Source organism: Saccopteryx bilineata, chromosome 7, assembly GCF_036850765.1.
Source record: "Saccopteryx bilineata isolate mSacBil1 chromosome 7, mSacBil1_pri_phased_curated, whole genome shotgun sequence".
NCBI lineage: Eukaryota > Metazoa > Chordata > Mammalia > Chiroptera > Emballonuridae > Saccopteryx > Saccopteryx bilineata.
In genome coordinates this window covers 38,405,930-38,431,376 of record NC_089496.1, presented here as the reverse complement: position 1 = coordinate 38,431,376, position 25,447 = coordinate 38,405,930, and the positions used below count along the sequence as shown (strand labels likewise).

Here is a 25,447-nt window from a genome sequence, read left to right as displayed (position 1 = left end):
ATTCATGCATACATTCCTGGTGTTGACCCCTGCTCTTTTGTACTTTTAGGTATTTTTTTGTTTAGTGTTGTTTTGTTTTTTACCTCATTTCCTAGAAGGGCATTTATACAGGCTTCTGATGCATCACAGATGGCTGTGAGATCATGTCCTCCTTCTAGAGCCAACACCACGTGTCCACCAGCCAATGTCATCAACTGCTTCGTCAAATGACCAAAGCCTACCATGACACAAACAAACATTTCACAATATTAAACAAACAGAATGTCCACTTGATCTAATATTAATTGAGCATTTATTCTGAGCTCAAAGTCCTTTCTCAGCACTTCCCTTTGCTAACTCATTTAGTACACACAATAATTTGATCCATTTACAAAGGAGGGGACCAAAATTCAAGATCAGGGGTCCCCAAACTGCGGCCCCCTGAGGTCATTTATCCGGCCCCCGCCACACTGCCGGAAGGGGCACCTCTTTCATTGGTGGTCAGTGAGAGGAGCACTGTATGTGGCGGCCCTCCAACGGTCTGAGGGACAGTGAACTGGCCCCCTGTGTAAAAAGTTTGGGGACCCCTGCTCAAGATCCTAACAGCTATGAAGTATCACAGCCAAGATTTGCACCAGTCTGGCTGTCACCATGGCATAGCACATTCACAACACGTTATCCATGTACCTGGATGAAAAAGTTAGGACATGGCCAGTGTTAGAAAGGCAAATAATGCCATTTGTTTGGTCTTTGTTTCCGTCTCCATCATCTGCCTTTGTTATAAAGGAAGTTTTCTATCTATCACCTCAAAGTACATTACATTTCTATAGACATTCTTTTATTATGAAATAGTCAGTAAATGTCAAAAATCAACATCTATATATGTTATAAAATATAATCATATGACAAACATCTGTTCACTCACCTTCTAAATTAAGGAAAATATTATGAGCAATAATTTTGAAGTACCCATGTGCTTCTCTCTAATAACATCCCTTCTCCTCTTGATGGGAAACCAGGATCTTGAGTTTATGTTTATGATTTCTTTGTTTTCCTTTTTTAAAATTTATCTTGCAGCCCTGGCCGGTTGGCTCAGTGGTAGAGCGTCAGCCTGGCGTGCAGGAGTCCCGGGTTCAATTCCCCGCCAGGGCACATAGGAGAGGCGCCCATCTGCTTCTCCCCCCCTCTCCCCTCCTTCCTTTCTGTCTTTCTCTTCCCCTCCCGCAGCCGAGGCTCCATTGGAGCAAAAGATGGCCCGGGCGCTGGGGATGGCTCCTTGGCCTCTGCCCCAGGCACTAGAGTGGCTCTGATCGCAACAGAGCGATGCCCCGGATGGGCAGAGCATCGCCCCCTGGTGGGCGTGCCAGGTGGATCCCGGTCGGGCGCACACGACTGCCTCCCCGTTTCCAGCTTCAGAAGAAAAAAAAAATTATCTTGCAAACACTTCAGTATGTTGATTCTATTCTCTTAGCTATATATTATTTTGATAGAAGTCAAAATAGTCACTTTCTAAATACACTACGTTTCTAAATAGCAAAAATATTCTAAAAGTGATTTAAAAATTAGGTAAAACTGCTTTCAAGTATTGTAATATTTCTTACTTCCTGTGGATTTCATTTTGATACCAAAAAAATCTTTTCCATAAGCCACTTAGGAATGAGGTTGACCACACTAAACTCGACCTTCTTATCCGGTCACGATGAAAAGAATAGTAAGCTTATGGAAAATGTGTAATGCAAACTTCTGATCCCTAAAGCTTAGAAATGTTCTTGGGCTAGGTCAAGGTTAATAGTACATAGTAATTAGTTCCACTCTGGAAGATAAAAAAACAAACAACACTCATAATACTCATAGGCAAATGTTTCTTCTAATCATATTGCTAAATATTTTGGACAAATTTTCCGACAATCTAAACCAGTGATAACTTCTAAATGATATAATAATGAATCAAGCTAGCACACCACTCTTTCCTTACTGAAGTCTCCTAGCAATTGAGAATTCAATTATCTAAAATTACTACCAAGCAGATCAAATCACATGGATTTGTAAAAAAAAAAAAACAAAACAAAAAAGAAACCAAACGAATAAACAAACAAACAAACAAAAAATGGAAAGAGAAAGTCCCAAATCTGATTTAAGTTCACCTTTTCCTCTGGAATTAAATAAAGTCCCATAAAATATCAAATTTAGATGGGAGAGTAAAAAGTTGATGGAAGGAATGGAATGAAGTTAATCTTTGATCTCTATCCAAATTCCTCTTTCTTTTACCTCCAGGGTTTATTCCCATTCACATGTTACCCATGTGATTTCTGGAGCCAGAGACTGAGGCAGCTGGACCTTGAGTTATACCTGCACAAAGATGCAAGTGAAGTCAAGAAGTGATATTTCTATATGGTTTGTACCCTCTCTTCCAATCAAAGTAAAGAAGTCAAGAATAATTTTTAGTAACCTGAGTTCTGTGTCCATTATTACAATATGTATGTGTATGGATAGATATGAATAGAAAAGTCAAGGGTGACTACCAATTTCGATGTGTGTTTTGTTTTTTTTCAGGATAGGTGAGATAAAAGTTTTAGTGGTGTGTGTGTGTGTGTGTGTGTATGAGTTTATTTGATTAGCGATCATGCAACAACTTTTAATAGGCATAACTGCAAGTTTCATTCAATAGTGTTTACTTCTAGCTTCACAAAAGGCACAAAAGCTCATCCTACTTGTCACAAAAAGAACTTAACCTACACAGTAGAAAAACTGTAGCAGAGACCATAGCAAGCAAAATGTTCCTCAAGAGGGCTGACACATCCTCAATGTGAGGGCTGATGAAAAACAAGTGATCAAGTGAGAAAACATGTCTGTACACCTGTAATATCTTGGGCTCAAGCAATCACCAGACATGGGAAAGGGATTGGATCCTTGAGTCCAGACACACCTGTAGCTTCCGCACTTCTTTTGGGAGGGGTTTACAGAGCGGAAGGAGGAGCCTGACTTCCTGGGGAAACGAGATGGGCAGGCTCAGGTTAGTGACTGGAGCTGGCACAGAGTCACTTAAAATCAGCCTCAGTAGTTACAGCTACTACTTGCATTGACTATGACAGAATTCTCTAAGAAGTACTTTTTCAAAGTGAGCTTTAATGGCACCTTAAACTCTTTTAAGGAAAGCTAGAAGGAGGCGTTGACAAAGTGCTTCCATAACAGCTACTGTTGCTGCTACGCTAAAGAATCTCTGTAGCCTGGTTGTTCGAAAAAAACCCAATAACTTAATATGATTTAATTTAATCAACATTAAATTAAAAATGAAGGAAGCTATATTTGTAACAAATCATTTCTTTTGATGACCAAACACAGCAGAACTAGTAACTACTAAGACTGAGACACCATTAAGAAAGAAAATGGAAGAGAGTATTTTTAGTTAAAAATCTTATGTTCGGTTCCACTGATATACTAGAAGCGAATTTAAATTTTTCAATCTAAAAAAAAAAATCATATTAAATAAGTTGTAAATACCGTAGTAGTTTAAATTAACAAGTTCAATTTGAATTTCTGATATTCTATGAGGGCTTATTTCTCTCTAAGAAGTCATATTGTGTCAACAATTTTACTCGTTCAGGAAAATTATTTGAAAAATTGTTTGTAAAGTAGATCCAAGAAGACTCAAAGGTTACTTTACACAGGTATTTAAAAACTAAGACACAAAAGGACTCCTTTGCCTGACCAGGCGGTGGCGCAGTGGGAAGCGCGTCAGACTGGGATGAGGAGGACCCAGTTTCGAAACCCCATGATCTCCGACTTGAGCGCACCAGCTCATCTGGCTTGAGTAGTATAGGCTCACCAGCTTGAGTGAGGGTCACTGGCTTGAGCATGGGATCGTAGACATGACCCCATGGTCGCTGGCTTGAGCCCAAAGATCGCTGGCTAGAGCAAGGGACCACTAGCTCTGCTGTAATCCCCACCCCCTCACCCCACCCCACCCACGCACACTTGAGAAAGCAATCAATGAACAACTAAGGAGCTAGAAGAAGAATTGATGTTTCTCATCTCTCTCCCTTCCCTTCTATCTGTTCCTATCTGTCCTCTCTCTGACTCTCTCTCTGTCAAAAGAAAAAAAGGATTCCTTCTTCAAAATAGCACATCTCAAATAATTTTCTATATTTCCCAAATTGTTCTCAGAGAAGAGTGGTAGTGAAAGAAAATAACTTAAACTAATTTTATTTTAATTTCCATTTAAAAACTATTATAAAGGCCCTGGCCAGGTGGCTTAGCGAATAAAGCATTGTCCCGATGTATGATACTAAGGTTGCGAGTTTGATCCCCACTTAGCACTTGTTAGAGAAGCAATCAATGAGTATAACATTAAATGGAAAAATTAGGTGAAACAATGAGTTGATGCTTCTCTCTTTCATCTCCTTTTCTTCTCCTGTCTCTCCCTTCCCCTCTGTCTCTCTCTCTCAAATCAATAAAAAATTAAAATAAAAAACTATTTAAAAACCCAAATTAGCACAAATATTCATTGTATAAAATAATAGAAAAAATAGTATAATATATAATAAATATATTGTTATATACTATATATTATCTAATATTTAATAAAAATAAAATAGTAATAAAATAATTATATATATATATAAAAAATAAATCCATAGTCCTATCTACTAGAAATAGTCAATTTCACTTTTTTGGTATTTCAGAGTTGTTGTTTTTATGTACTTTTAAAATAAAACAGGATCATATTGTGATTTTTTTAAAAACTGACATTTACAAAAGCCAATAGAGTATAAAACATTCTTCATGCCCTCTGTAATATCATTTTAATATATTAATATGTCAACAATTCTCTATTTTAAGGTATTTAAATTGTTACTAGGTTTTCTGTTTTAAATTTAAGATCACAAATAATGTTCTCTTGATGGTTGAAGTGGCCACTGCATACTAGCACTTATCTGGTTCTACTGGTATTATGTATTATTTTACAATGGAAAGAGGCCTGCTCTTTATATTGCTAGTTGTTTTTTTTTAACTAGAGTATGAGACAGAAACAGTCTAGCAGATACAGACAAAATGGACACAAAGTACAGTCAAAACAGTACAAACTTCATTCTTTTAAAAACAATACGTGTTCAGCAATGCCTGCTGTGGATAACTCAAGCATTCTCACACAAGTTCAGAGAAATGAGTGGTACTCCAAAAAAGTCTGTTATTGTTATAAAATTGCAAATAGTATACCGGCACTCTCTCTGGAGGTCAAAACTGAGAGAATTCTGCTCTAGGTTGAAGACAGACAACCTACAATTAATTACTATTGCTATTTTGCCATTCTGTAATAGATCCGACTCTCGAATCAGGAGTCAACTCTATAATAAAGGTATCTGGGTCATGATCCATTGGGTTAATAAAGAAATAGTAACACAAAGTGATATATTAGACAAGTCATTTTATTTCTGCTTGTAAATGTCCTAACCTTGCTTATGTCAGTCTCCCATCCACTACTAGTGTTCTTCTGTGTCTGGTAAGGAAAAGCTTCAAGGAGAAAAGGTAATAATGACAGCAGAGAATCCCCAACCCCATTCAATGGAGGTAGTGGTGTGAAAGTCAGCAGTAGCAAGTCTCTTTTGAAATATTGACACCTAATATTATTGATTTATATCATTTTTTGTTACTTCCTGATATGGCTAAAAAGCCTCAATAACAGTTTATGCCTTTTTAACAGGTTAGTTTCATTTGCGTCTGAAATGTTTGTGAAGTCCGCATTGCAGATTTATTAGAGTAGGATCAAAGGAGTCACACACTTCGGCCCCGTTTTTAACTTGAGTTTGCTTTTGCACATCTTCTGACATATTTTCTAGAGTTATGTCCAGAAAGGATCACTGAAGAATACACATACCGTTACGCATAACTACACAAACTAGCATTTTCCACTCTAACCCCCTTTGTCATTAAGTTACCACATTGCTCTTTAGGAAAATGCAATCAAAATCAAGTTGAGAGAAAAGTTTAGTAGCATGTGGCTGTCTCCTGTATTGCGAGGCTCTCCCGCAGGACTTCAAAGCAGGGTCTGATTGTTGCAGATGGGCAGAATGCTTTCCACAGAAATACCTTTTTAAGACTCATGGTGCTGTAATTCATATGGTAGGCACTTGTGATTCATTCCTGATGATGTTGGGATCATTTAACTCACAGAACCATTGTCGCTACCATAAAATCCTTTCATCTGTAGCCAAAAAGGTTTATTTCATGCAAATGAAAATTTTTCATTAAAGTATCACCTTAATAATGGGCAAAGATATATATATTTCTGGTCATGTTTAAAATGTAAATTTATGAACATATTCTGAAGATTCATTTCATGTTATGATCTTTATTTATTTGATGTCCCAGGACTCTTTCCAAGTTCATTGAAGCCGGAAATCAATTTTAGAAGAAATATGGAGATTATTATCATTAAATCTTTCAGTTGGCTTATTCCAAGCGGCCCTATAAATACTGCATGTTTCAAAGAAGGCATTTTCAACCATAGTAAAAATCCTTTTACTCCTGTAGTCAGTAATACTCTAGGAGGTAAGTTTATATTCTCAGTACCTTTTGAGAACAAATGAATAATAGGTTTGTGTCCTAAACAAAGCTTGAAACAACAGAATATTCCAATACCATTATTTCTGAAAAAAATAAAATTATAAAACATTTATCCTTAGGAATTTCCAAGGGTAAAATGACAAGAAAAGTTGTCTGGTATTTTGACCACCCATCCATCTATCCTTCTATCCATCCATCCTTCTACAAATCAACAATTAGTTACTACTTACCATGTACTATACAGATTTACAAATAAATCTGATACTTAAGACAGATACATGAACCTGTTTTCTCACCTGTCAATATAACTAAGGATTATTTAATCCACCTCATAGATTTGAAATGAACATCTAACCATAAAAAGTCATCTCAAAAATAAAGAAGCATAGTACATTGAACTGAGATTGGCACATAACTGGTACTTAGATTTTATATTTTTTAATAAATATTTTAATGATAGAATTTTAAACCTAGAAATAAATTTCCATTTATCTATTCCAAACTTTCATTTTTAGAATGATGGAACTAAGACCCGGAATGTGAATTACCCAGGTTAACAGTTAACAACAGAATTCAGGTAAGAATCCAAAGCTCTCAGTGAGTGCGTTTTCCACCAATCAGCCAACTCGTAGATAAGAATATTGCTCATATTTTCAGACATGATTTTCTGTTCAAAAAGAAATTTAGAAAGAGTTCCTAGACACCAAGTGGCTTTTACAAATCATTGCTCTGGTGTATTAAGTGTAAACAAAGCAGAAACATGTGAATTTAAATTTCCCTTGATAAGCACAAATATAAAAACAGTGAGAAAAAAAAACAATCCTAGAAAATGCTTTTGACAATGTAGGAGTATTCCTTCCCAGACTTCAGAAAAATAGTTTTTGCCAAACCCTAACTGCAATTTGATTTGCCAAACACTAGTTTTGACTGCTGTTCTCAATAATGTATCAAATACATGGACCTATTCTCTCATTGATGCTCAGGCATAACTGGCCAAGTGAGATGGCACAAGAGTAGGACAGACTCATGCTAAACAATGACGATCCCATCACAGTAGTTTGTGCTACTCAAATTCAACCAAGCTGTAGTGGGCACGCGCCCTAGTAATAGCTAGGGAAACACAAGGATGAATAAGGTATAGTTCCTGCCTTCAGTGAACTAAAATATAAGGGGCATGTACACAGATGACTATAATTTAACATAGAGAAAGATAACTATTATAAAATAAACACACTTTATAGAGCTTTTATAAGGCTTAATAGAGGGATGTTTACTTGATCCCATTTCAATTGGAGAGTATGGTAGGTAGAATTCTCAGAATAACCTGAGATGTTTCCTGCCTTTGTATAATCCCCTCGCCTTTGAATGTGAGTGCAACCTGTGAATAACATATACTCTGGGGATATAGGAAAGGGACTTTTCAGTGGACTTTGAGTAAAATAAAAGAGAAATTTGGGGCAGTGTTAGAAGAGAGATAATCTAATCACACAAGGCCTTTCAAAACAAGGAGTATTCTTCAGCCGGTCATACAAAAAGAAATTAGATTTGAAGCATAAGAAAAATTTGACACAGCATTGCTGGTGTGAAAATGGAAGGAAGCCATGTGTGAAAGAATTCTGGCAGCTCCTGGCCAGCAAGGAGAAGGGGATCTCCATCCTAAAACTGCACGGTACAGAATTCTGGCCAGCCACCTGAATGAGCTCAGAAGATTCTTCCTCCAAACCTCCAGATTAAGGACCTAGCCTGGCTGATATCTGGACGGCATCCTTGGGGGACCCGAAAGCAGAGAATGCAATGGTGTTTGCCAAAATTTATAATGGGCCGTGTTTTAAGTTCCAAGTTTTCACACATCTCTGAGTGCAACACAGGTCTATCATAATTCCACTTTTTGAGGTAAAGTTAGTTAGATGTAAGGAATAACAATGGTAATGACAACAATTACTGAGCCTAAGGTATTTGTCCTGGGCCAAGACCTAGGGCTCTATTCAGATGTTTCATTCAATCCTCACACCAAATTCATGAGGTAGCCACAGGGAATAGCCTACTTTCTACAGAGGAGTAAAGAGAAGGTGACTTTCTCAGCGTTGCACAGCTAGAAATTAGGAACAGCAGGACCCCACTCAGGCTGCCTGATTTAGAGTCTGAGGTCTTAACCACTGATCACAATGACTGCTGTAAAAAATGAGAAGAGCCCACATAATATCTTTTAAAATCCACACACATAAAGTATGTTTACTTTTCACTAAGAATGAGATGATCTAACCAATGCATGTCACCATGTGCCCAAAGAGTTCGTCTGTTCTCACTATTATCTATCCATTTCCCCCACTAAGTGCCAAGTGCCAATATGCTGATGAGTAAGACAAAACCTCAGCAGTCTGTTGGATCTGGGGGAGGTGGGTTGTTAAAATAAGGTTGTGATGAGTTTTCAGTTGTGATGAGACACTTCACATAGAGTCACTGCTGCTAGCTTCTCTATTACCCTGAACTGAAGCCAAAATCTACGGGTCACTTTGTTTAAAAGAACATGAGAACTCCACTCCTGGATGAACTTGATTTTATGTAGATTAGGTGACCTTTCTCAAGCAGAGATTTCTAGAACTGTGAACTCTTCTAAAAAAAAAAAAAAACAAGGGCTCCATTAAAGATATATGATCATGGGCCATATCAGGTTGGACCATGCAAGGTGTTTCTAATTGCTCGTACTCATGGAATTCTGGGAAGGTCTTATATGGCTGAAAGACTGTACCAGTTAAAAGACTGTGTGCCTGGGGATGGGCAAGCGTGCTAGCAAAAACTAGAAGCTTACCGGCATAGAAGAGTGAGCTCAAACGCCAGCCACAAAACCACTTGTCATTGGTTTCTCACACTTTTCAGGATCAAATACAGTCTTCAAGATACGGTCTGTCTCTTCAGCCCCATCTTTTGACATACCCCCCACACTCACTCTTCCCTTGACTTAGACTTAACTATTTATACAATCTGATGAACACTGAACTCAAATAGAACCCCCAATTCTGAGCTTCTGCTGACCGGATATCCTGTCTACCTCCAGCTAACTCCTACTCATTCTCTAAATTCAGCCTTAGCAACATCCTGAGCCCCCTGGGCACTGCAGTCTTGTTTGCTCATATCCCCTTCGCATCTATTTCTCTCTATCTAGTCCTAAACTGTGAGTTCACCCTACCAGGCTGCAACCTGCTAGCAGAGAGGGACCCTATCTTGTCTGACTTTGTGTAGCCACTGCCTAGTACAGTGCTGGGGATTCTCAATATGTTAATAAAATGACTGATACATACATAATAGAGAGACCTGACGTTGACTTTATGGACCTGGCCAAATGCGTGACAACAACTAAAGTAATATGAAAATTACTGAAAGGTAGGCTCTGTGCTAAACACTTTATAACCTATTTCATGTTCACACATATACACACATGCATAAAAGAGGTATTACCATTATTCTTATTTATTTTAGAGATGATAAAACAAACACAGGAAGAGTAAGTACACTGTCCAAGATAAAGCAGCACAGGTATGATTTAAACTCTTTCACCCTGGAGTCCGTGTTCTTAAACCACAACACTCAATTTTTCTTGACTCAGGGCCCATAGTGATACTGGATAGCAAGTTTTGGAGAAAAACAAAGGAAAGCAGGGTCCTGAAAAATGTTATGTATAGTCTTATGATACACCTTCTGTAGAATATTTATTTTTCTCTCTTACGGAATGTTTATTAATAAGTACAGTGGCCACTATAAGTAAAAAAATCTTTTTCAAAGACTGGTGAGTACCAGAGTTTGGGGAAGAAATTCACATCCAAAGAAATATAAGGGCCAAAGAGAAAAGTCAAATCCTTCTTTGTCACAGACTATTTGTTACACAGCTCTATAACCTTCGTAAGAAATTTCATTTAGTTTTATATAAAGTGGAGCTAGAACACCTTGTCTTCAAGAGGACTCAATAAAATAATTGTGGTTGATCCATTCAAAAGATTTGTTAATTTCAAGTGCACATTTCTATGATACAAGATCTGTAAATGGCACTGTGTGCCCACCACTCAAAGTCAAACCATTAACCAATGTCCCTCAATAAATTTAATTAAACAAAAGATGTTTGTTGAGAAGCTACTATGTGACAGGGAATGTAATGGTCAACGAGGATATACTTTTGTGCACAATAAAGACAGTCCCTACCTATATATCACTTATAACCTAATGTTAGAGAGAGCTAACATCACCAGGCACCATCCTATGTATTTGAAATACATTATCTCATTTAATCATTACATAGCTGCCAAAGTAGGAGACTAAGTTACAAAGAAATTGACTTGCTCAAACCACACAGTCAATGGCAAACTGTAATAAGAAATTGGTTGGTAGGCTCCAGGACCTGCCCTTGAATCCACCCATCTGTTTATAAATCCAAATAATGCTGAAGGACTAGTTTAGTTAATGTATTAGTGTTATAGTCACAGCACCAATTTTGTCTGAATAATACTCATCAAATCCAAATGAATATAACCCATTCTTCTTTCTCATGCTTTAACTTACATTCATAAAAACTAATTTTCAGAAAAAGAAATAGCCACTTTGATTTTTCAAATACTGTCAATTGGAAGGAAACATATTACCCCTACCCCCAAAAGTCCTACCTAGCTCCTCCCCAAACTAACCCTTGGAACTAAGTGTTCATTTCAACTCCAATATGGTATTAATCCATGACTGCACTCCCTAATTAAGCTCAGATAATAATGGTCATGGTAACACTTGTAGGGACCATTTTCAAAAACATTTTCTACTGGTTTGTATTACTTGTCCCTGTGGTTACTTCATGACTTCTATTTAAAGAATTGATATTTCCAACTAACTACCTGACACATAGCACCCAAAGTTATTCAGCCTTTTCTTTAAAACCAAGCAACACAAAAGCCTCTCCCCTTTAATAAACCTCCATGTGCACACTCCTTACAACAATGCCTGTAAACAAGACATAATATATAAACAAGACAAATGATGATTTGTCTTCAAAGTGCTGACAAATAGCAGCTAAATTTTAAAGGTTTGTTGAATGGTAGAAAAAATAAATTCGTCTTTTCTAAAGAAAATAAGGATATATGTCTCATTGCCAAAACGTTCCTTGGAATTTCATTTCCCAAATGACCTAGGTTTTTAATTTCAAGACAAAATACCTGATTTTTAAAAGATAAGTATCTACCCTCTGGGAAAAACTGATGATTTCTTATTTTTCTCTGCCATAAAAGAAGGTTCAGGAACCCTCTAAATTATAGGTTGCAAGCAACCATTTAATTTAGATTAAATTAGACAGCAATTGTATGTTAAATAAATATGAAATGGCTCTGAATGTATTTGTTAAAGATTAAGAATTCTGTAATACTTGGCTTCTATTACACATTTGTTATTGCTGATTTTAAAAGTAAATCACCATTTAACTGAAATACTTAGAGGACATTTACAAAGGAAAGTATAACATTTAGCAAAACCCATGAGAATCTAATAAGCCCAGTAGGGTAGCTCTTAAAAAATATCCCATTCTCCAACATTGTGGCAAAAAATCTGCAGTGAAAATATGGCCAGGATCCTATACAATTATAAATTTTTTAGAATTTTTATTTATTGATTTTAGAGATGAGGGGAGGGGGAGAGAGAGAGAGAGAGAGAGAGAGAGAGAGAGAGACCATCGATATGTTATTCCACTTGTTTATGCATTCACTGGTTGATTATTGTGTGTGCCCTGACTGGGGATTGAACCCACACTTTGGTATATCAGGACAATGCTCTAGCCACCTGAGCTATCTGACCAGGCTATAATCTTTACAAATGTCATAATTTAACTTGCCAATATGGACCCAAAAAGGACTTAATTTTAAATATTGTTCATCAAAGTGGTTTTGGTCTACTTTATGCTATTCCCATCTGCCATTTAAAAAAATGGAATTAATTAAACGTAGGTGAAAACAGGAACTCTACATATCTATCAAATACTTTATTTATTTATTTTTTCATTTTTATTTTTTTGTATTTTTCTGAAGTTGGAAACGGGGAGGCAGTCAGACAAACTCCCGCATGTGCCTGACCAGGATCCACCCGGCATGCCCACCAGGGGGCGATGCTCTGCCCATCTGGGGTGTTGCTCTGTTGCAACCAGAGCCATTCTAGCACCTGAGGCAGAGGCCACAGAGCCATCTTCAGCGCCCAGGCCAACTTTGCTCCAATGGAGCCTTGGCTGCGGGAGGGAAAAAGAGAGACAGAGAGGAAGGAGAGGGGGAGGGGTGGAGAAGCAGATGGGCGCTTCTCCTGTGTGCCCTGGCCGGGAATCAAACCCGAGACTCCTGCACACCAGGCCGACACTCTACCACTGAGCCAACCAGCCAGGGCTCAAACACTTTAATATAACTATTATTCTTCCGGAAAAAATTAAAATATTCCAGAGTAAATTTTATTGTAGTTTTTATCCTTCATTTTTTTCCTGCTTTTCTTCCTTTCTTTCTTTTAATTTGTAATTGATTGCTGAGACAGAAAGAGAGAGAGAGGAAGAGATGCGGGGAGTATTCATTTGTTTTTCCACTTAATTGTGCATTCATTGGTTACTTCCTATATATGCCCTGACCAGAGATAAAACCCACAAACTTGATATTTTGGGATGATTCTCTATCCAACTGAGCCAACTGGCCAGGGCCTCCCTGCTTTCCCAAGTTGGAGATGTATGACATAAAATAGATGCATTCCCTTGATCATGTGCAAGGTCTTGCATCTTAAACAGTTTCTTTGTGAACGAGGCACAATACCTATCCTATACATATAAAATACTATATAAACTTCTACATGACAAAGTCAGTATTTCAGTGTATGTGGTCGCATTTTAGCACGTAAAGGGATCTGAAAGATGACAAGACTGTGGAATTGAATGTTGAGAGAGTGAAGTAAGCAGAGGCCAGATTTAGGATGCTAGATCAAAGAAAAACAGGTGTAGCCACTACTTTGGAGTCTAGCTGGGTGTATATCAGAGTAAATAAAGGTGCATAATCTGCTCATAATTCTAGAATCATTAGAACTAGAGGTCATAGACAGCTTTTAAGAGTCTGTAATGAAGTTAGGCAACCAATTTTCAATCAAAAGGTGATCACAGATGCACTTGCATAGACGTCAAGCTGAAATACACTTGGGATACGCAGCTGTTGAGTCATCTGCTCCTCCCTTAGAATGTCAGTTCAGATTTACCAACAATAGTTAAAATTTCAGAATCTGGATGTTAATGGATAGACCTATAGCTGAATAATGTGGGAATATTATTAAGCTGTGACCATCAGCATTTTTCTTATCCCTACCACAAAGTGTCATAGCTTCAGAAAAAAAGAAAAGCAACAAGGTGCCCCAAATTGCCTAATTACTAATACATGACAAAAGAAATTCACAGTGACTATTAAAAGAATATGGCTTCTTTCATAACCATTATGTATCAGAAGAGTTGTATAACTCGTAACTACTTTCAACTTCAAATTCATCAAAGAGAAATTACTTCTCTGAAGAGATACCCAGATGTTGTCTTCCAGCCTCTTAAATTTTCCGAAGGTATTTGTTATTACTTAAAGAATGTTAGTTTCTAGAAAAAAATGATCTTGTTTGTCTTATGAAGCATCAGTAACATAACCAGTGTGACACCACCGATTCTAAATTTGAATAACATTGATAATGTTAAGTCAACAATTACAATGAGTATTGTCAACTAAATTCGAGTTCAAGTTCTACGACCTACTGGATCAAGCCAAATCTAATCTCTAGATTTTTTATTTCTCTGTGGGTCAAATAAAGGGGTTGGACTAAGTCAGTATTTTATTTATTTATTTATTTATTTATTTATTTATTTATTTAATAAGGACAGAAAGAGAGAGTCAGAGAGAGGGATAGATAGGGACAGACAGACAGGACCGGAGAGAGATGAGAAACATCAATCATCAGTTTTTCATTGTGACACCTTAGTTGTTCATTGATTGCTTTCTCATATGTGCCTTAACTGTGGGCCTTCAGCAGACTGAGTAACCCCTTGCTCAAGCCAGTGACCTTGGGCCCAAGCTTGTGAGCTTTTTGCTTCAAGCCAGATGAGCCTGCGCTCAAGCTGGCAACCTCGGGGTCTCGAACCTGGGTCGTTCCACATCTCAGTCCAACGCTCTATCCACTGCACCACCGCCTGCCTGGTCAGGCACTAAGTCACTATTTTTTAAAGTGAGAGATTAACTTCTGGCTAATCAGAATCATATGAGTGTTTACTGAATGCGGATTCCTGAGCTCATTAACAACCAAGTTGGAATCCAAATCTCTGGGGTGAGACCCAGACTCTGCATTAAAACAAGTCCCTCAACTAAGGATTGAGAGACACCCAACTATAAAATCACGAAGGCTTCTTTCAGTTCTGTCATTTGGGTTGATTCTTTGATATCTTTTAAAACTTCGTAGTAGCCAACAATTTAAGCCTACCAAACAACAAGCAAAACTGACCCTGTTCTATTTTATCAACAAGACAGATAGGCATTAAAATTACAGTAACAGAGTGCATTGTTACTCAGGGTTTGGGCTTCCATGAAATTGCATGGAAGGCAGCATTTTACCCTGAGCCCTTACCACTTCTCTGCCCTGGGAGTCATCCCAACTCAGTCGCCCTTTCAAGTGCTCTCCTCCCCCTCCCCGCTGGTCCCCATGAAATGTATTATGTCCAAGAAGGGCATTCACATAGTAAATTTATGTCAATGGCCTGTATTTGTCAGAAAGCTTTAGGTATGAAGGCTTCTATCAATATTTAAATGTTACTATTTGTAAAACTCATAAAAAGTGACTGACTCATTGTAAGAAGAGGTAGAAGAGGGGACGGGGTGATAAAGTTTGATGGAAGAAATACTGGCTTAGGATAGTGAACACACAATAGAATATACAGATGATGCGTTATAGAAGTGGATGCCTGAAACCTCTATAATTTTATTAACCAATGTCACCCGCATAAATTCAATAAGAAAAGAAGAAGAAAGCCTGGAATTCTTATCTATTGTTAGCATAAATAAGTGGAGAAAATTGTAAATATCTCAGTACAGTGCATTAACCTATAGACTGTCTCTTGAATGATACCCTGACGTTCTGTACCTTTAACAACCCCTCCCCCCATTTTAAGAAACACTCTCCACTGGACTTGTGCCATCACACTGTCGGGTTAATCCTTTCTCCTCTTCTGTGTCTTGTTGCTGCTCTTCTCCTTTCTTCCACCTGAGAAATATGGGAGCTCCCAAGGTTCTTCCCTCAGCACTCTACTGTCCCTCTGCAGACCCTGTTCATCGGTGACACTTTTTGCTTTCACAATTACTTCCGTTTCGCTAAGTCACAGAATGGATTCTACAGCTCTCCTTACTATCCCTTTCAAGATCGAATTCTCCATCACAAATTTCCAGCAGGGCATTTCTTTGCACACCTACACTTGACTCTAATGGAGTAGGTCTAAATATTATCCATGACGTGTTTCCCATAGCTTCTCCTCCTAAACTCCCCATAACACCTGCTGGTGATAATGCTCAGACTACCTGGCATGGCAATGCAGGTCCCTTATATGCCATATTGCCACTTTGTCATGCCTTAAATAGGCTTTCCTTCTTGAGAGTGAATTGGACAGGTGCACAGATTTGGGAGGTTGAATTCCATTTCTCTCTGTGCTCTCAGTGTCCTCTCAGGCACCGTCTTTAATTTCGCCGAGTCTCCATTTCTTCTTCTGTGAACTTGAGGTTATGGTGAATCCACGGAGAGATGGACATGTCTACTTAAAAACAATGTGAGGATACAGGAAAATGCCACAAAGGCTTGTGTCCTTTCCAGCTGCTTCCCCTCCTCCTGTCACCCACATCTAATTCATCATTCAAGAGCCAGCCCTGCTGCCCTCCCATCACTAACTGTATTTAGAGAGACTTCCCCTATCACCACACATTTTGTCTGCAGAGGTCACTTAATAAGGTACTGTCTTTTCTCATCGATAAGCCTTTTTGATTTCCAACATAATTGTGAGATTCTGAGTGACTTTACATCTCAGTTTTTGACATGACAGCCGTAAACCAAAACAGTCCTATTTACTGAATGAATGAAATTCCAGTGTTCCTCACAATCGTATTGATCCAAACGGACATTTAGACTGAGCAGCGCGCTTGCCTGAGCTGGAGTTCTTGGTCATGACTCACGACAAACACTGTGAGACTTGTGCGGGGGAGCTCAGCGCTCTTGGCTCTTCCCCAGGAATGGAGAAAGAGTTCTGATTTGCAAATGTTGAACACTTTTCCACTTATCTTTACCGGTTCCTTTGTCTCCACACGTATTTTGCAGGACTCCTAACATCATGTGAAAACTGAAGTGTACTGTCTCCTTTATTTGGGGGACTATATACTCTCAAAATGTAACAACAGGAACAAAATGTGGAGTCTACCCCAGCAATGCACACGAAGGCCTCCGCGGGTCCGGAAATAAACATTCTGGGTTACTCTGCAGGCCAGATGTGCAGACTGTGACATGACACGTGGCAGAGGAGAGAAGGAACCCAAGCCCATGCAATCTAGCACATTCCCGGGGTGGCTCACTTGCTTTGTAAAGACGTGGCAGGGAAGCCCTTTGCTCCTGGCTGCGGTTTGCCCACCCTTCCTGGAGGTTGGCTAATATCGGTTAAGAGAGGAAGGCAGAGATAGGTTTGACCGTGGCAGCTCTGATAGGCAGGTAGAAAGCAACGCCTAAACCCCAAGTGCTAATGTGACTGTCTCTCTCTGAATCCCAGTAGCTTCTGTATCTATTTCATTCGCCACATGATAGAATCCACCAGAATGCTCCACATCTTTCCTGTTTTATTTTGGGCCGAACATGTCACGACTCTGAGATGCAATGTCTTCACTTCCTCATTTATAAAACTAAGAAATTGTTGTAGATGACATGGAATTTCTACCTCAGTGAGGAACTCGTCTTCACCACCCCCCCCCCCGAACATAACAGCCCACCAGCTCAAACTCGGAATATTCTCTTCGGCATTCCAGAAGAGGACTGCCAAGCTTCTGGCTAGTGACTGACATTGCACATCCACGCTGCTGCACTTTTAAACACAAACCATCCCAAGTCTTTCTTTGTTCTTTGGAGATGTCTGTTTCCATCATCCCAAGAAAATGCAAGAACAGTCAAACACAGGTGTTTGGGCACGGCCTAACAACTAAGGTTGTCTTTCTTCCTTTCTTTTTTTTTTTTTTTTTTTAAGGGGGGAATCTGTTTTAATGCACAGAAAAAGTCACAAAGGCAGATCCAGAAGTCTTGACATCCCCTCTGGTTGTCTGAGCTCTCTCTGAAGTCCATGGGAACGCTGCCGTCCAAGGGGCCCAGGCCCGTGATTGATAAATGAGGAAATATTCCAGGGAACAGAATTTTCAAGTTAACAACAACAAATAAAACCCTTTAATACAAAAAAAAAGTGATTTTGTTGTTGTTGTTGTTGTTGGAAAAAAATGGGAGTTTAAACAGCACATTTATTTCGTTTTAATTTCTGGGCTGTCAGACATCAGCTCTGAGGGCCTGATTTGGAACACATGCGAGGTCCCTTTGAAGTTCTGGCTGCTATTTTTTTCTTTTTTTTTTCTTTCTCTCTCTCTCTCTTTTTTTTTAACAATGGCAGAAAGATATAAAGAAATTAAAGCACAACATAATCACGAGACGGAATTCTGGGCTCCTGATTTACAAATTGTCATTCTTTCATTATTCCAGGGCTCTGCTTTCAAAGCTTCGCTGTGGCGCACACCTTTTTGTAATTTTTTCCCCCCTTTTCAGCTTAATCTTTAGTTATTTCTTTCCCCTCCGAAATGAAGCATTCTACTTTTATTTTAATCAACTAGAAAATAGTTTATTGCAGTTTTTGGAAGACAAGAAAGGAACTGAAAATCCCGAGCAATATACTAAAATGGAAGCTTTTTGATAAAAAGCCACAGCGACATAGGGTTTAGGTCTGAAAGCACCCAATTCTCTTGGCTTCCAGACAAAAATGTACCTTAAATTTTCAGGCAGTCCAAAGAAAATGTCTCCTTCACTTTCATGCTCTAAGTAACAAAAGACCCTTACCAAAGACCTCCAGGATCTTGAATGAAAACGGCATTTCAAACTTGGTTGGATGGATGGATGCCCCATTTGAAAACAGAGAGATAGTCATATACACAGACACAGACACACATAAACACAACACAAACGCATTTTAATTGATTTAATGTTGCCATTCACTGACCACGCATATTTATTTGAACAAGGTACATAGGACTTCAGTAACACAAAAGCCGCCTTGAAATCTACAGGCAAGTATAAACAGGCTTAAAGCATCTTCACCCCTAAAATCATTTCCCTCATTCCATATTTTTGTTTTTGTAATCTCTTAGGTTTTTTTGTTTGTTTGTTTTTGTTTTTGTTTTTGTATTTTTCTGAAGCTGGAAACGGGGAGAGACAGTCAGACAGACTCCCGCATGCGCCGGACCGGGATCCACCCGGCATGCCCACCAGGGGGCGACGCTCTGCCCAACAGGGGCGATGCTCTGCCCCTCTGGGGCATCGCTCTGCCACTACCAGAGCCGCTCTAGTGCCTGGGGCAGAGGCCAAGGAGCCATCCCCAGCGCCTGGGCCATCTTTGCTCCAATGGAGCCTTGCTGCCGGAGGGGAAGAGAGAGACAGAGAGGAAGGAGAGGGGGAGGGGTGGAGAAGCAGATGGGCGCTTCTCCTGTGTGCCCTGGCCAGGAATGGAGCCCGGGACTTCTGCACGCTAGGCCGACGCTCTACCACTGAGCCAACCGGCCAGGGCCTCTTATTGGTTTTATCATAGACAGTATTCTCTTTCAAAATGCTGCTACACTGTAATACACATCTTTCCACTTTCATAGTGAAACTTCTACTTAAGAGATTCTTCCCTGTATAGTCTTAATGGTCAACATTTCAAAGATGATTTTCACCCAATATAGTGACCTTCAGAACACCCTCAGTGACTTACTTGTCATTTTTTTTTAATCAAGACCCAACTCCATACAGCTAAGTAAAGTGCGAGGATGAAATAACTAGCTCCTATCCGTGCTCAGCTCATAGTGACTTGTGAGAACTGACTGCTAAATTTTCAGGGAGTCTGTGAGCTAGTTGTAAGCACAGCATTATTAATATCAGAGTATATACATTTATAAATTAAAAAATTGTATTAAAAATATTAAATATTTAAAACCACACTTCCTAATTATTTTAGTATATTTGTTATTATTTATATGTCTGGGGTTATTTACATCAACTGTGTTGATAGAGTGGAAATATTACATGACCCTTTGCCATTGAACATCCCTCCTCAACTTGTGTTAGTGACTTCACGTTGATAACTAAAATGGGCCATGTGGGGAGTGTTACACAACATGTGTGTTTATTTTTCTCTGTTTATGTTGGAGAATTAGTTTTTAAGCATTTACCCACCTGCCACTAATTACCCTCTGTTCCTGAATTATTCAATAGAATGAATTTACAATTTATAACTCAATTTTACCTAAAATATCTAAATCTCAGGCCTACCTAGGTTCAACAACTTACAAGGATCACTTGATATTTTCTAGTGGGTGTTTCAAGCAAGAATTGAAAGCTGAGATTGAATTTTGTCGGTCCCCCTTGCTGGGAAGGGGTGGACTGGAGAAATGACGTATGTGACGCCATGTTTACTGACTCTCTACTTGCCCACAACCTGAAACTCCTCCTGTTTCCCTCACCACATGCTAGTCTTGCACCTTTTACTGTTATTCATTGTACTGATTTCTTTTTTACATCCTAGCTTCCAGGGTTTTATCTTCCCTTCTGCCATGAATACAATTTCATCTTCATATGTACTGAACCACCTCTTCAAGCTTTAATGAAACCTTACATATTCTGTCATGTCAATAGTAATTAGGAAGGTCAGTATAAAATTCTACTTATTTTCTGGCATAGGATCTGACACATGTGGTCTAAATGAAACAAAAAAGAATTATGTATGTGTATATGCATATATATATATATATATATATATATATATATATATATATATGAGTGAGAACTAAAGTGTGTATTGCTAAGTCATTACCTTAGAATCTTGGACTGGAAGTGTCTGGAAGGGAGGTACCAAGTATGTCCAGTAGCCTAATCCCTTAAGTATTAAATAATTATCAGATGGGTTGTCAAGCTTCCTCCCATTCTACATGGACAACAGCCTCCATCTACAAATGAAAAACATTCCTATGTCAAGTAGTTTCCATCCTATTATTCTGATCTGAATGGTTATCTTGAATATAAACAGATTTTGGACAGAGAAAATTAAGCCCTCCTTCTCCAGAAGGGATACAAAAGGGATTGGGATAAGAACTAGAGAAAGTGTGACCACGGAAATTAGCCATGTGTTGAAAATATTGGATTATTTATATACATTTATATCGCCTTTGGTCTAGTCCTCCAAAATGCTAGATTCCACTTAATACCCTGAAAAGGAGTAGAACATTTTTAAGCAGAGAAAATATTCATTTTTATGTGCTACAACTAAACAGAACTTTTTCACTGAAAATTTCTCTTTAGGTAGTTTTCTAATATTTAAAATTGGTATTATTTGTGGCAGATGGATGAGAATATTAATCTCAATATTTTTTCCTAAACTCTAGTATAACATCATTTTAAGGGAGCATAAGCTTGTTCTTGATGAAACTGAAAACAAAATATCTATATCTTAGGCCTACCTGGATTCAAGATATTTATGTCTTATCCCAATTCTAGCGAGAGGATTACTCTAATTTTTATAAGAATTATTATAATTCATATCACATATAAGTTTTCTTTCTCCCAAATTTAAAATCAGAGTAATATTTCTCAACCTCCACGCTATAGACTTTTGGGATCAGATAATACTTTATGATAGTAATTTGTCCAGTGTCTTGTGGGACATTTAGCAATAACCCTGGGCTCTGCCCACTAGATGCCAGCAGCACTGCCCCGCTGTGACAACTGCAGGATCTCCGGACACTGCCAGAGATCCTCTGAAGTAGAGAATCACCTCCTGCTGGGAACCACTGGTTTAGACTGATTGTCAGGGAAAATGTTAAGTTGACACATAACACCTTTATAGGTAAAGGTGTTATCTTATCTATTGATACAGAAGGAAAGCCCCTGCAACGGTAATTCCTCACACTTGTCAAGCACTTTTCTGGTTTCCAAAAGGTTTAGAAACATTATCTCATTTAATTCTTATAACAACCTCTGAGTACAGGGTTTTGTGTCCACTTTCATAGAAGAAAAAAACTGAAAATAGAGAAAGAAATATGTCTCTGAGCTCTCTCAGCTACTGTGCTAGATCTAAACATATTTAATTCTAAAGTTCATATCTATATATTCAATAAAAATCATTAAGCACTAAGTAAAAGCAGTGTAATTATGGCTCTTCCTTTTTAATATTATATTTAGTCCTAAAACATTAATCTTTTCAAGCATATATATATATATCTATATATAGATAGATAGATATAGATATATATACACATTTGTGAATTACTGACTATTCATTAACCAATACCGTGGAAATCACCTTTAACCTTCACTTTACAGGTTCTTTTGCACCAGGATGATGCTGAAAATGACCCTACATTCTTACACCTACTCTTAAAATGTCATTATTCTACCAGTATGTCCCTAGGCAACCAAGGGGAAGGTAAGTTGTAAGAATGCCTCGTGCACCATGCATGTTGTCCTTTAGTACATTGTTTTCTTTCAAGGACTAATTCCACCTCACTGGGTGTATGATACCGAGGATCATTGGTTCACCCTTCTCCTTGCTCTGGTGCCAAAAGTCTGGGGGGCTTCTCATAAGGATGAGCCACACTGACATCATTTCTGGATTCTACTTTGCGTTTTGAGTTGTGGTATTATCCACCTGTAGTCAAAATTTGCCTGTCAAGTAATATGACATCGCAAAATCTGTGGGGAATTCTTACACTAGCAGGATGACTCAACTGGGAATAACGCAAGCGATGTAATCTTGACATGGATCATAGAATCATAGGATGTGGCCTCCCTTTAAATACTTTTTTTTTTGACAAAACCTCGTAACTTAAGAATTAAGTAATTTAAAATTCCTATTACACCTGGTGACAAATGTTTTTAATAGAAAGTTAATCTGGATATTATCTATTTTAGCTGGAAAAAATTTTCCAAATCAGAATACTCTAGTGATTTATATGAGAAGCTCCTTCCTCCTCCTCAAACAAAACAGTTTTTTTTAAAAAAAATTAGTTTCCTATGTTCTGAATGACACTCTGTCCCACCCTCGGGATCCTTTGGTTTTTGTTTCCACAGCACCTGCTTGTGGTTTCTAAGATTTGGGATGCACGTGAGGTTGGTCTTTCCTTGTCGTGTGAGGACGCTCCTGGTGTGAATAGGAAAGAGAGATCCTTCTTCTACCCCTTGTTCTTTCTTTTCCCCGTTTTACACTCTGACTGTCCCATCTCTAGGACAAGAGTTCTTGCATTCATTGACCTAAGTTAGAGCTTTCCAGAGCTGTAAAAGCTGGAAACCATCCACAAAACTATAAATATCCCCGTATTCTCCCCATCTCAGTCCTGGACTCTTCATAGTCTTGAGGAGGAAAATGGGCTGTCCAAAGGTTTCAGAAAGGAGCTTTGAATACATCTGAACCAGCTTGTAAGGAGCAAGGGAGCTTCAGTGTACATTCACCTACTCTAAGGTGCTTTTCTTTTCTTTTTTTTTATTATTTTTTTTTTTTGTATTTTTCTGAAGCTAAAAACAGGGAGAGACAGACAGACAGACTCCCGCATGCGCCCGACCGGGATCCACCCGGCACGCCCACCAGGGGCGACGCTCTGCCCACTGGGGGGCGATGCTCTGCCCCTCCGGGGCGTCACTCTGCCGCGACCAGAGCTACTCTAGAGCCTGGGGCAGAGGCCAAGGAGCCATCCCCAGCGCCCGGGCCATCTTTGCTCCAATGGAGCCTTGGCTGCGGGAGGGGAAGCGAGAGACAGAGAGGAAGGAGGGAGGGGGGTGTGGAGAAGCAAACGGGCACTTCTCCTATGTGCCCTGGCCGGGAATCGAACCCGGGTCCCCCGCACGCCAGGCCGATGATCTACCGCTGAGCCAACCGGCCAGGGCTCTAAGTTGCTTTTCTAACTCCCAAGTGCCTTGGAGCCAGTAAGACAGACACATGAGGCAAGATCTCGGATTACAACAGCACAAGACAGGAATGAGCATGAGAGGGGACCTCAACAGGGTCAGGAGCATTCGCAGGAGCGCCCCCGGCTGGGGAAGCCAGGGGCTGCATCTTCTAGGAGTACAGGCCATCCGCCCTACAGCCCGAGGATCAGTACAGTTTGCCCGGGGAAAGTGGGGAAGAGGGCTTTGAGGACAGAGGACACTGAGCCAGTTACAGAACTAGAAAAGGCAGAGGACTCGGGGTCGTGGCACTTTCTGTAGAAGAGGGCAAATATCACAGTAACGGAGTGTGCAAACAGCACACAAATCCTCTTAAATGTCGTGGTTTTTTTTTTTATAAAACCTGCCCAATCCCTAACCATCTTGACTGGAAGAGATCTTCTGAAAGCTTCGAGTACTTATTTTTGTCTCTCATTTATTATACAAAAACCATAAATTCATGGAATTTTTGCACCAAAATACATTCAAATATAGATAATAAAAATGAGCATCAATAAGGTTTAGTTTAAATTTTCTTGTATAGGTATATGGAAAACAATCTGTTGAGATGTAAATAGTGCCTCTTCTTTTGGGAAAAACGAAACGATTTTCTTTCCAACAACTCCCACCCCCACCCCCACTGTCCCCATACACATGTCCTGTCTATTCAAAGGGACATCCAGGACTTTGGCTTCTGAGTGCTAGGTCCTTTGGTCTTCAGAGGCTACTGATAACTTGGTGGCTCAGAGGAGAGAAGCGGCCAGATAACAGAAGACATCCAGACTTCTGTTTGGAAATCCAACCCTATTAAGATCACGTAATATAGCTCATTATCGAGAGGAAGGGAAACGGAGACTGAAGCTTGTGTTAAGGGAAGAGCACCCGGCCTGGTCCCCGGTATGGTGTCACCGAGAGGGAAGGGAGAACGCCAAATCTGAAGAAGCCATCATGCCACTCTGTCCTGTCACCGTATTTTAATTTCCCTTTGATACTTAATGCTACTAATATTTTCCATGCTTGGTTAATTGTGGGCTAACTCCCACACCCTCATTATTCCCAGAAAGGAGGTTTGATGAGGATGGTGAATTTCTTTCTCATTCTCACGATTGCATCCCTAGCAACACTACTTAGTGTCCCGGCAGGAAACGGATGGTACCTCAAAGGGGATGAGAAGAGAGTTTAATGAAGGATGACGTTTTCTGAGATGGGAACAATATTTGCAACAGTGGGAAGTCATTGCAGCCTTTAGGCATAAGGGGCAAAGGGATGGAATGAGGTGACCGGTAGCTGTGGGGAGATGGCCCAGTGTTAGGAGCTATGACCTTAGGCAGAGGAACGTAGCTCTGGCCCAAGGCCGCGTGGGCATGGGAGGAGCCATTACAGAGTACCCCCTCTGGCTCCCTCTCTTCTTGCCCTCTGAGCCCCTGCCAGTACCCCCGTTGGCAGCAGTCATCCAGAATCAAGGCAGCCTGGTGCTGCAGCCCATAGAGCAGGGGTCGGGAAACTTTTTGGCTGAGAGAGCCATGAACACCACATATTTTAAAATGTAATTCTGTGAGAGCCATACAACGACCCATGTACTTTACGCATTATCCAATAAAAATTTGATGTTGTCCCAGAGGACAGCTGTGATTGGCTCCAGCCACCCGCAACCATGAAGATGAGC

General features: G+C 39.4%; 1 protein-coding gene across 1 annotated transcript in view; it reads right to left on the bottom strand.

The window, feature by feature from the left end:
- The window catches only part of HDAC9 (histone deacetylase 9), a 967,189-nt gene that overhangs the window by 75,906 nt on the left and 865,836 nt on the right, over window positions 1-25,447 (bottom strand). Inside the window, exon 24 of the mRNA XM_066238685.1 lies at window positions 84-217. Coding sequence (XP_066094782.1) covers window positions 84-217 — 134 coding nt within the window. The remainder of the gene's footprint in view (window positions 1-83; window positions 218-25,447) is intronic.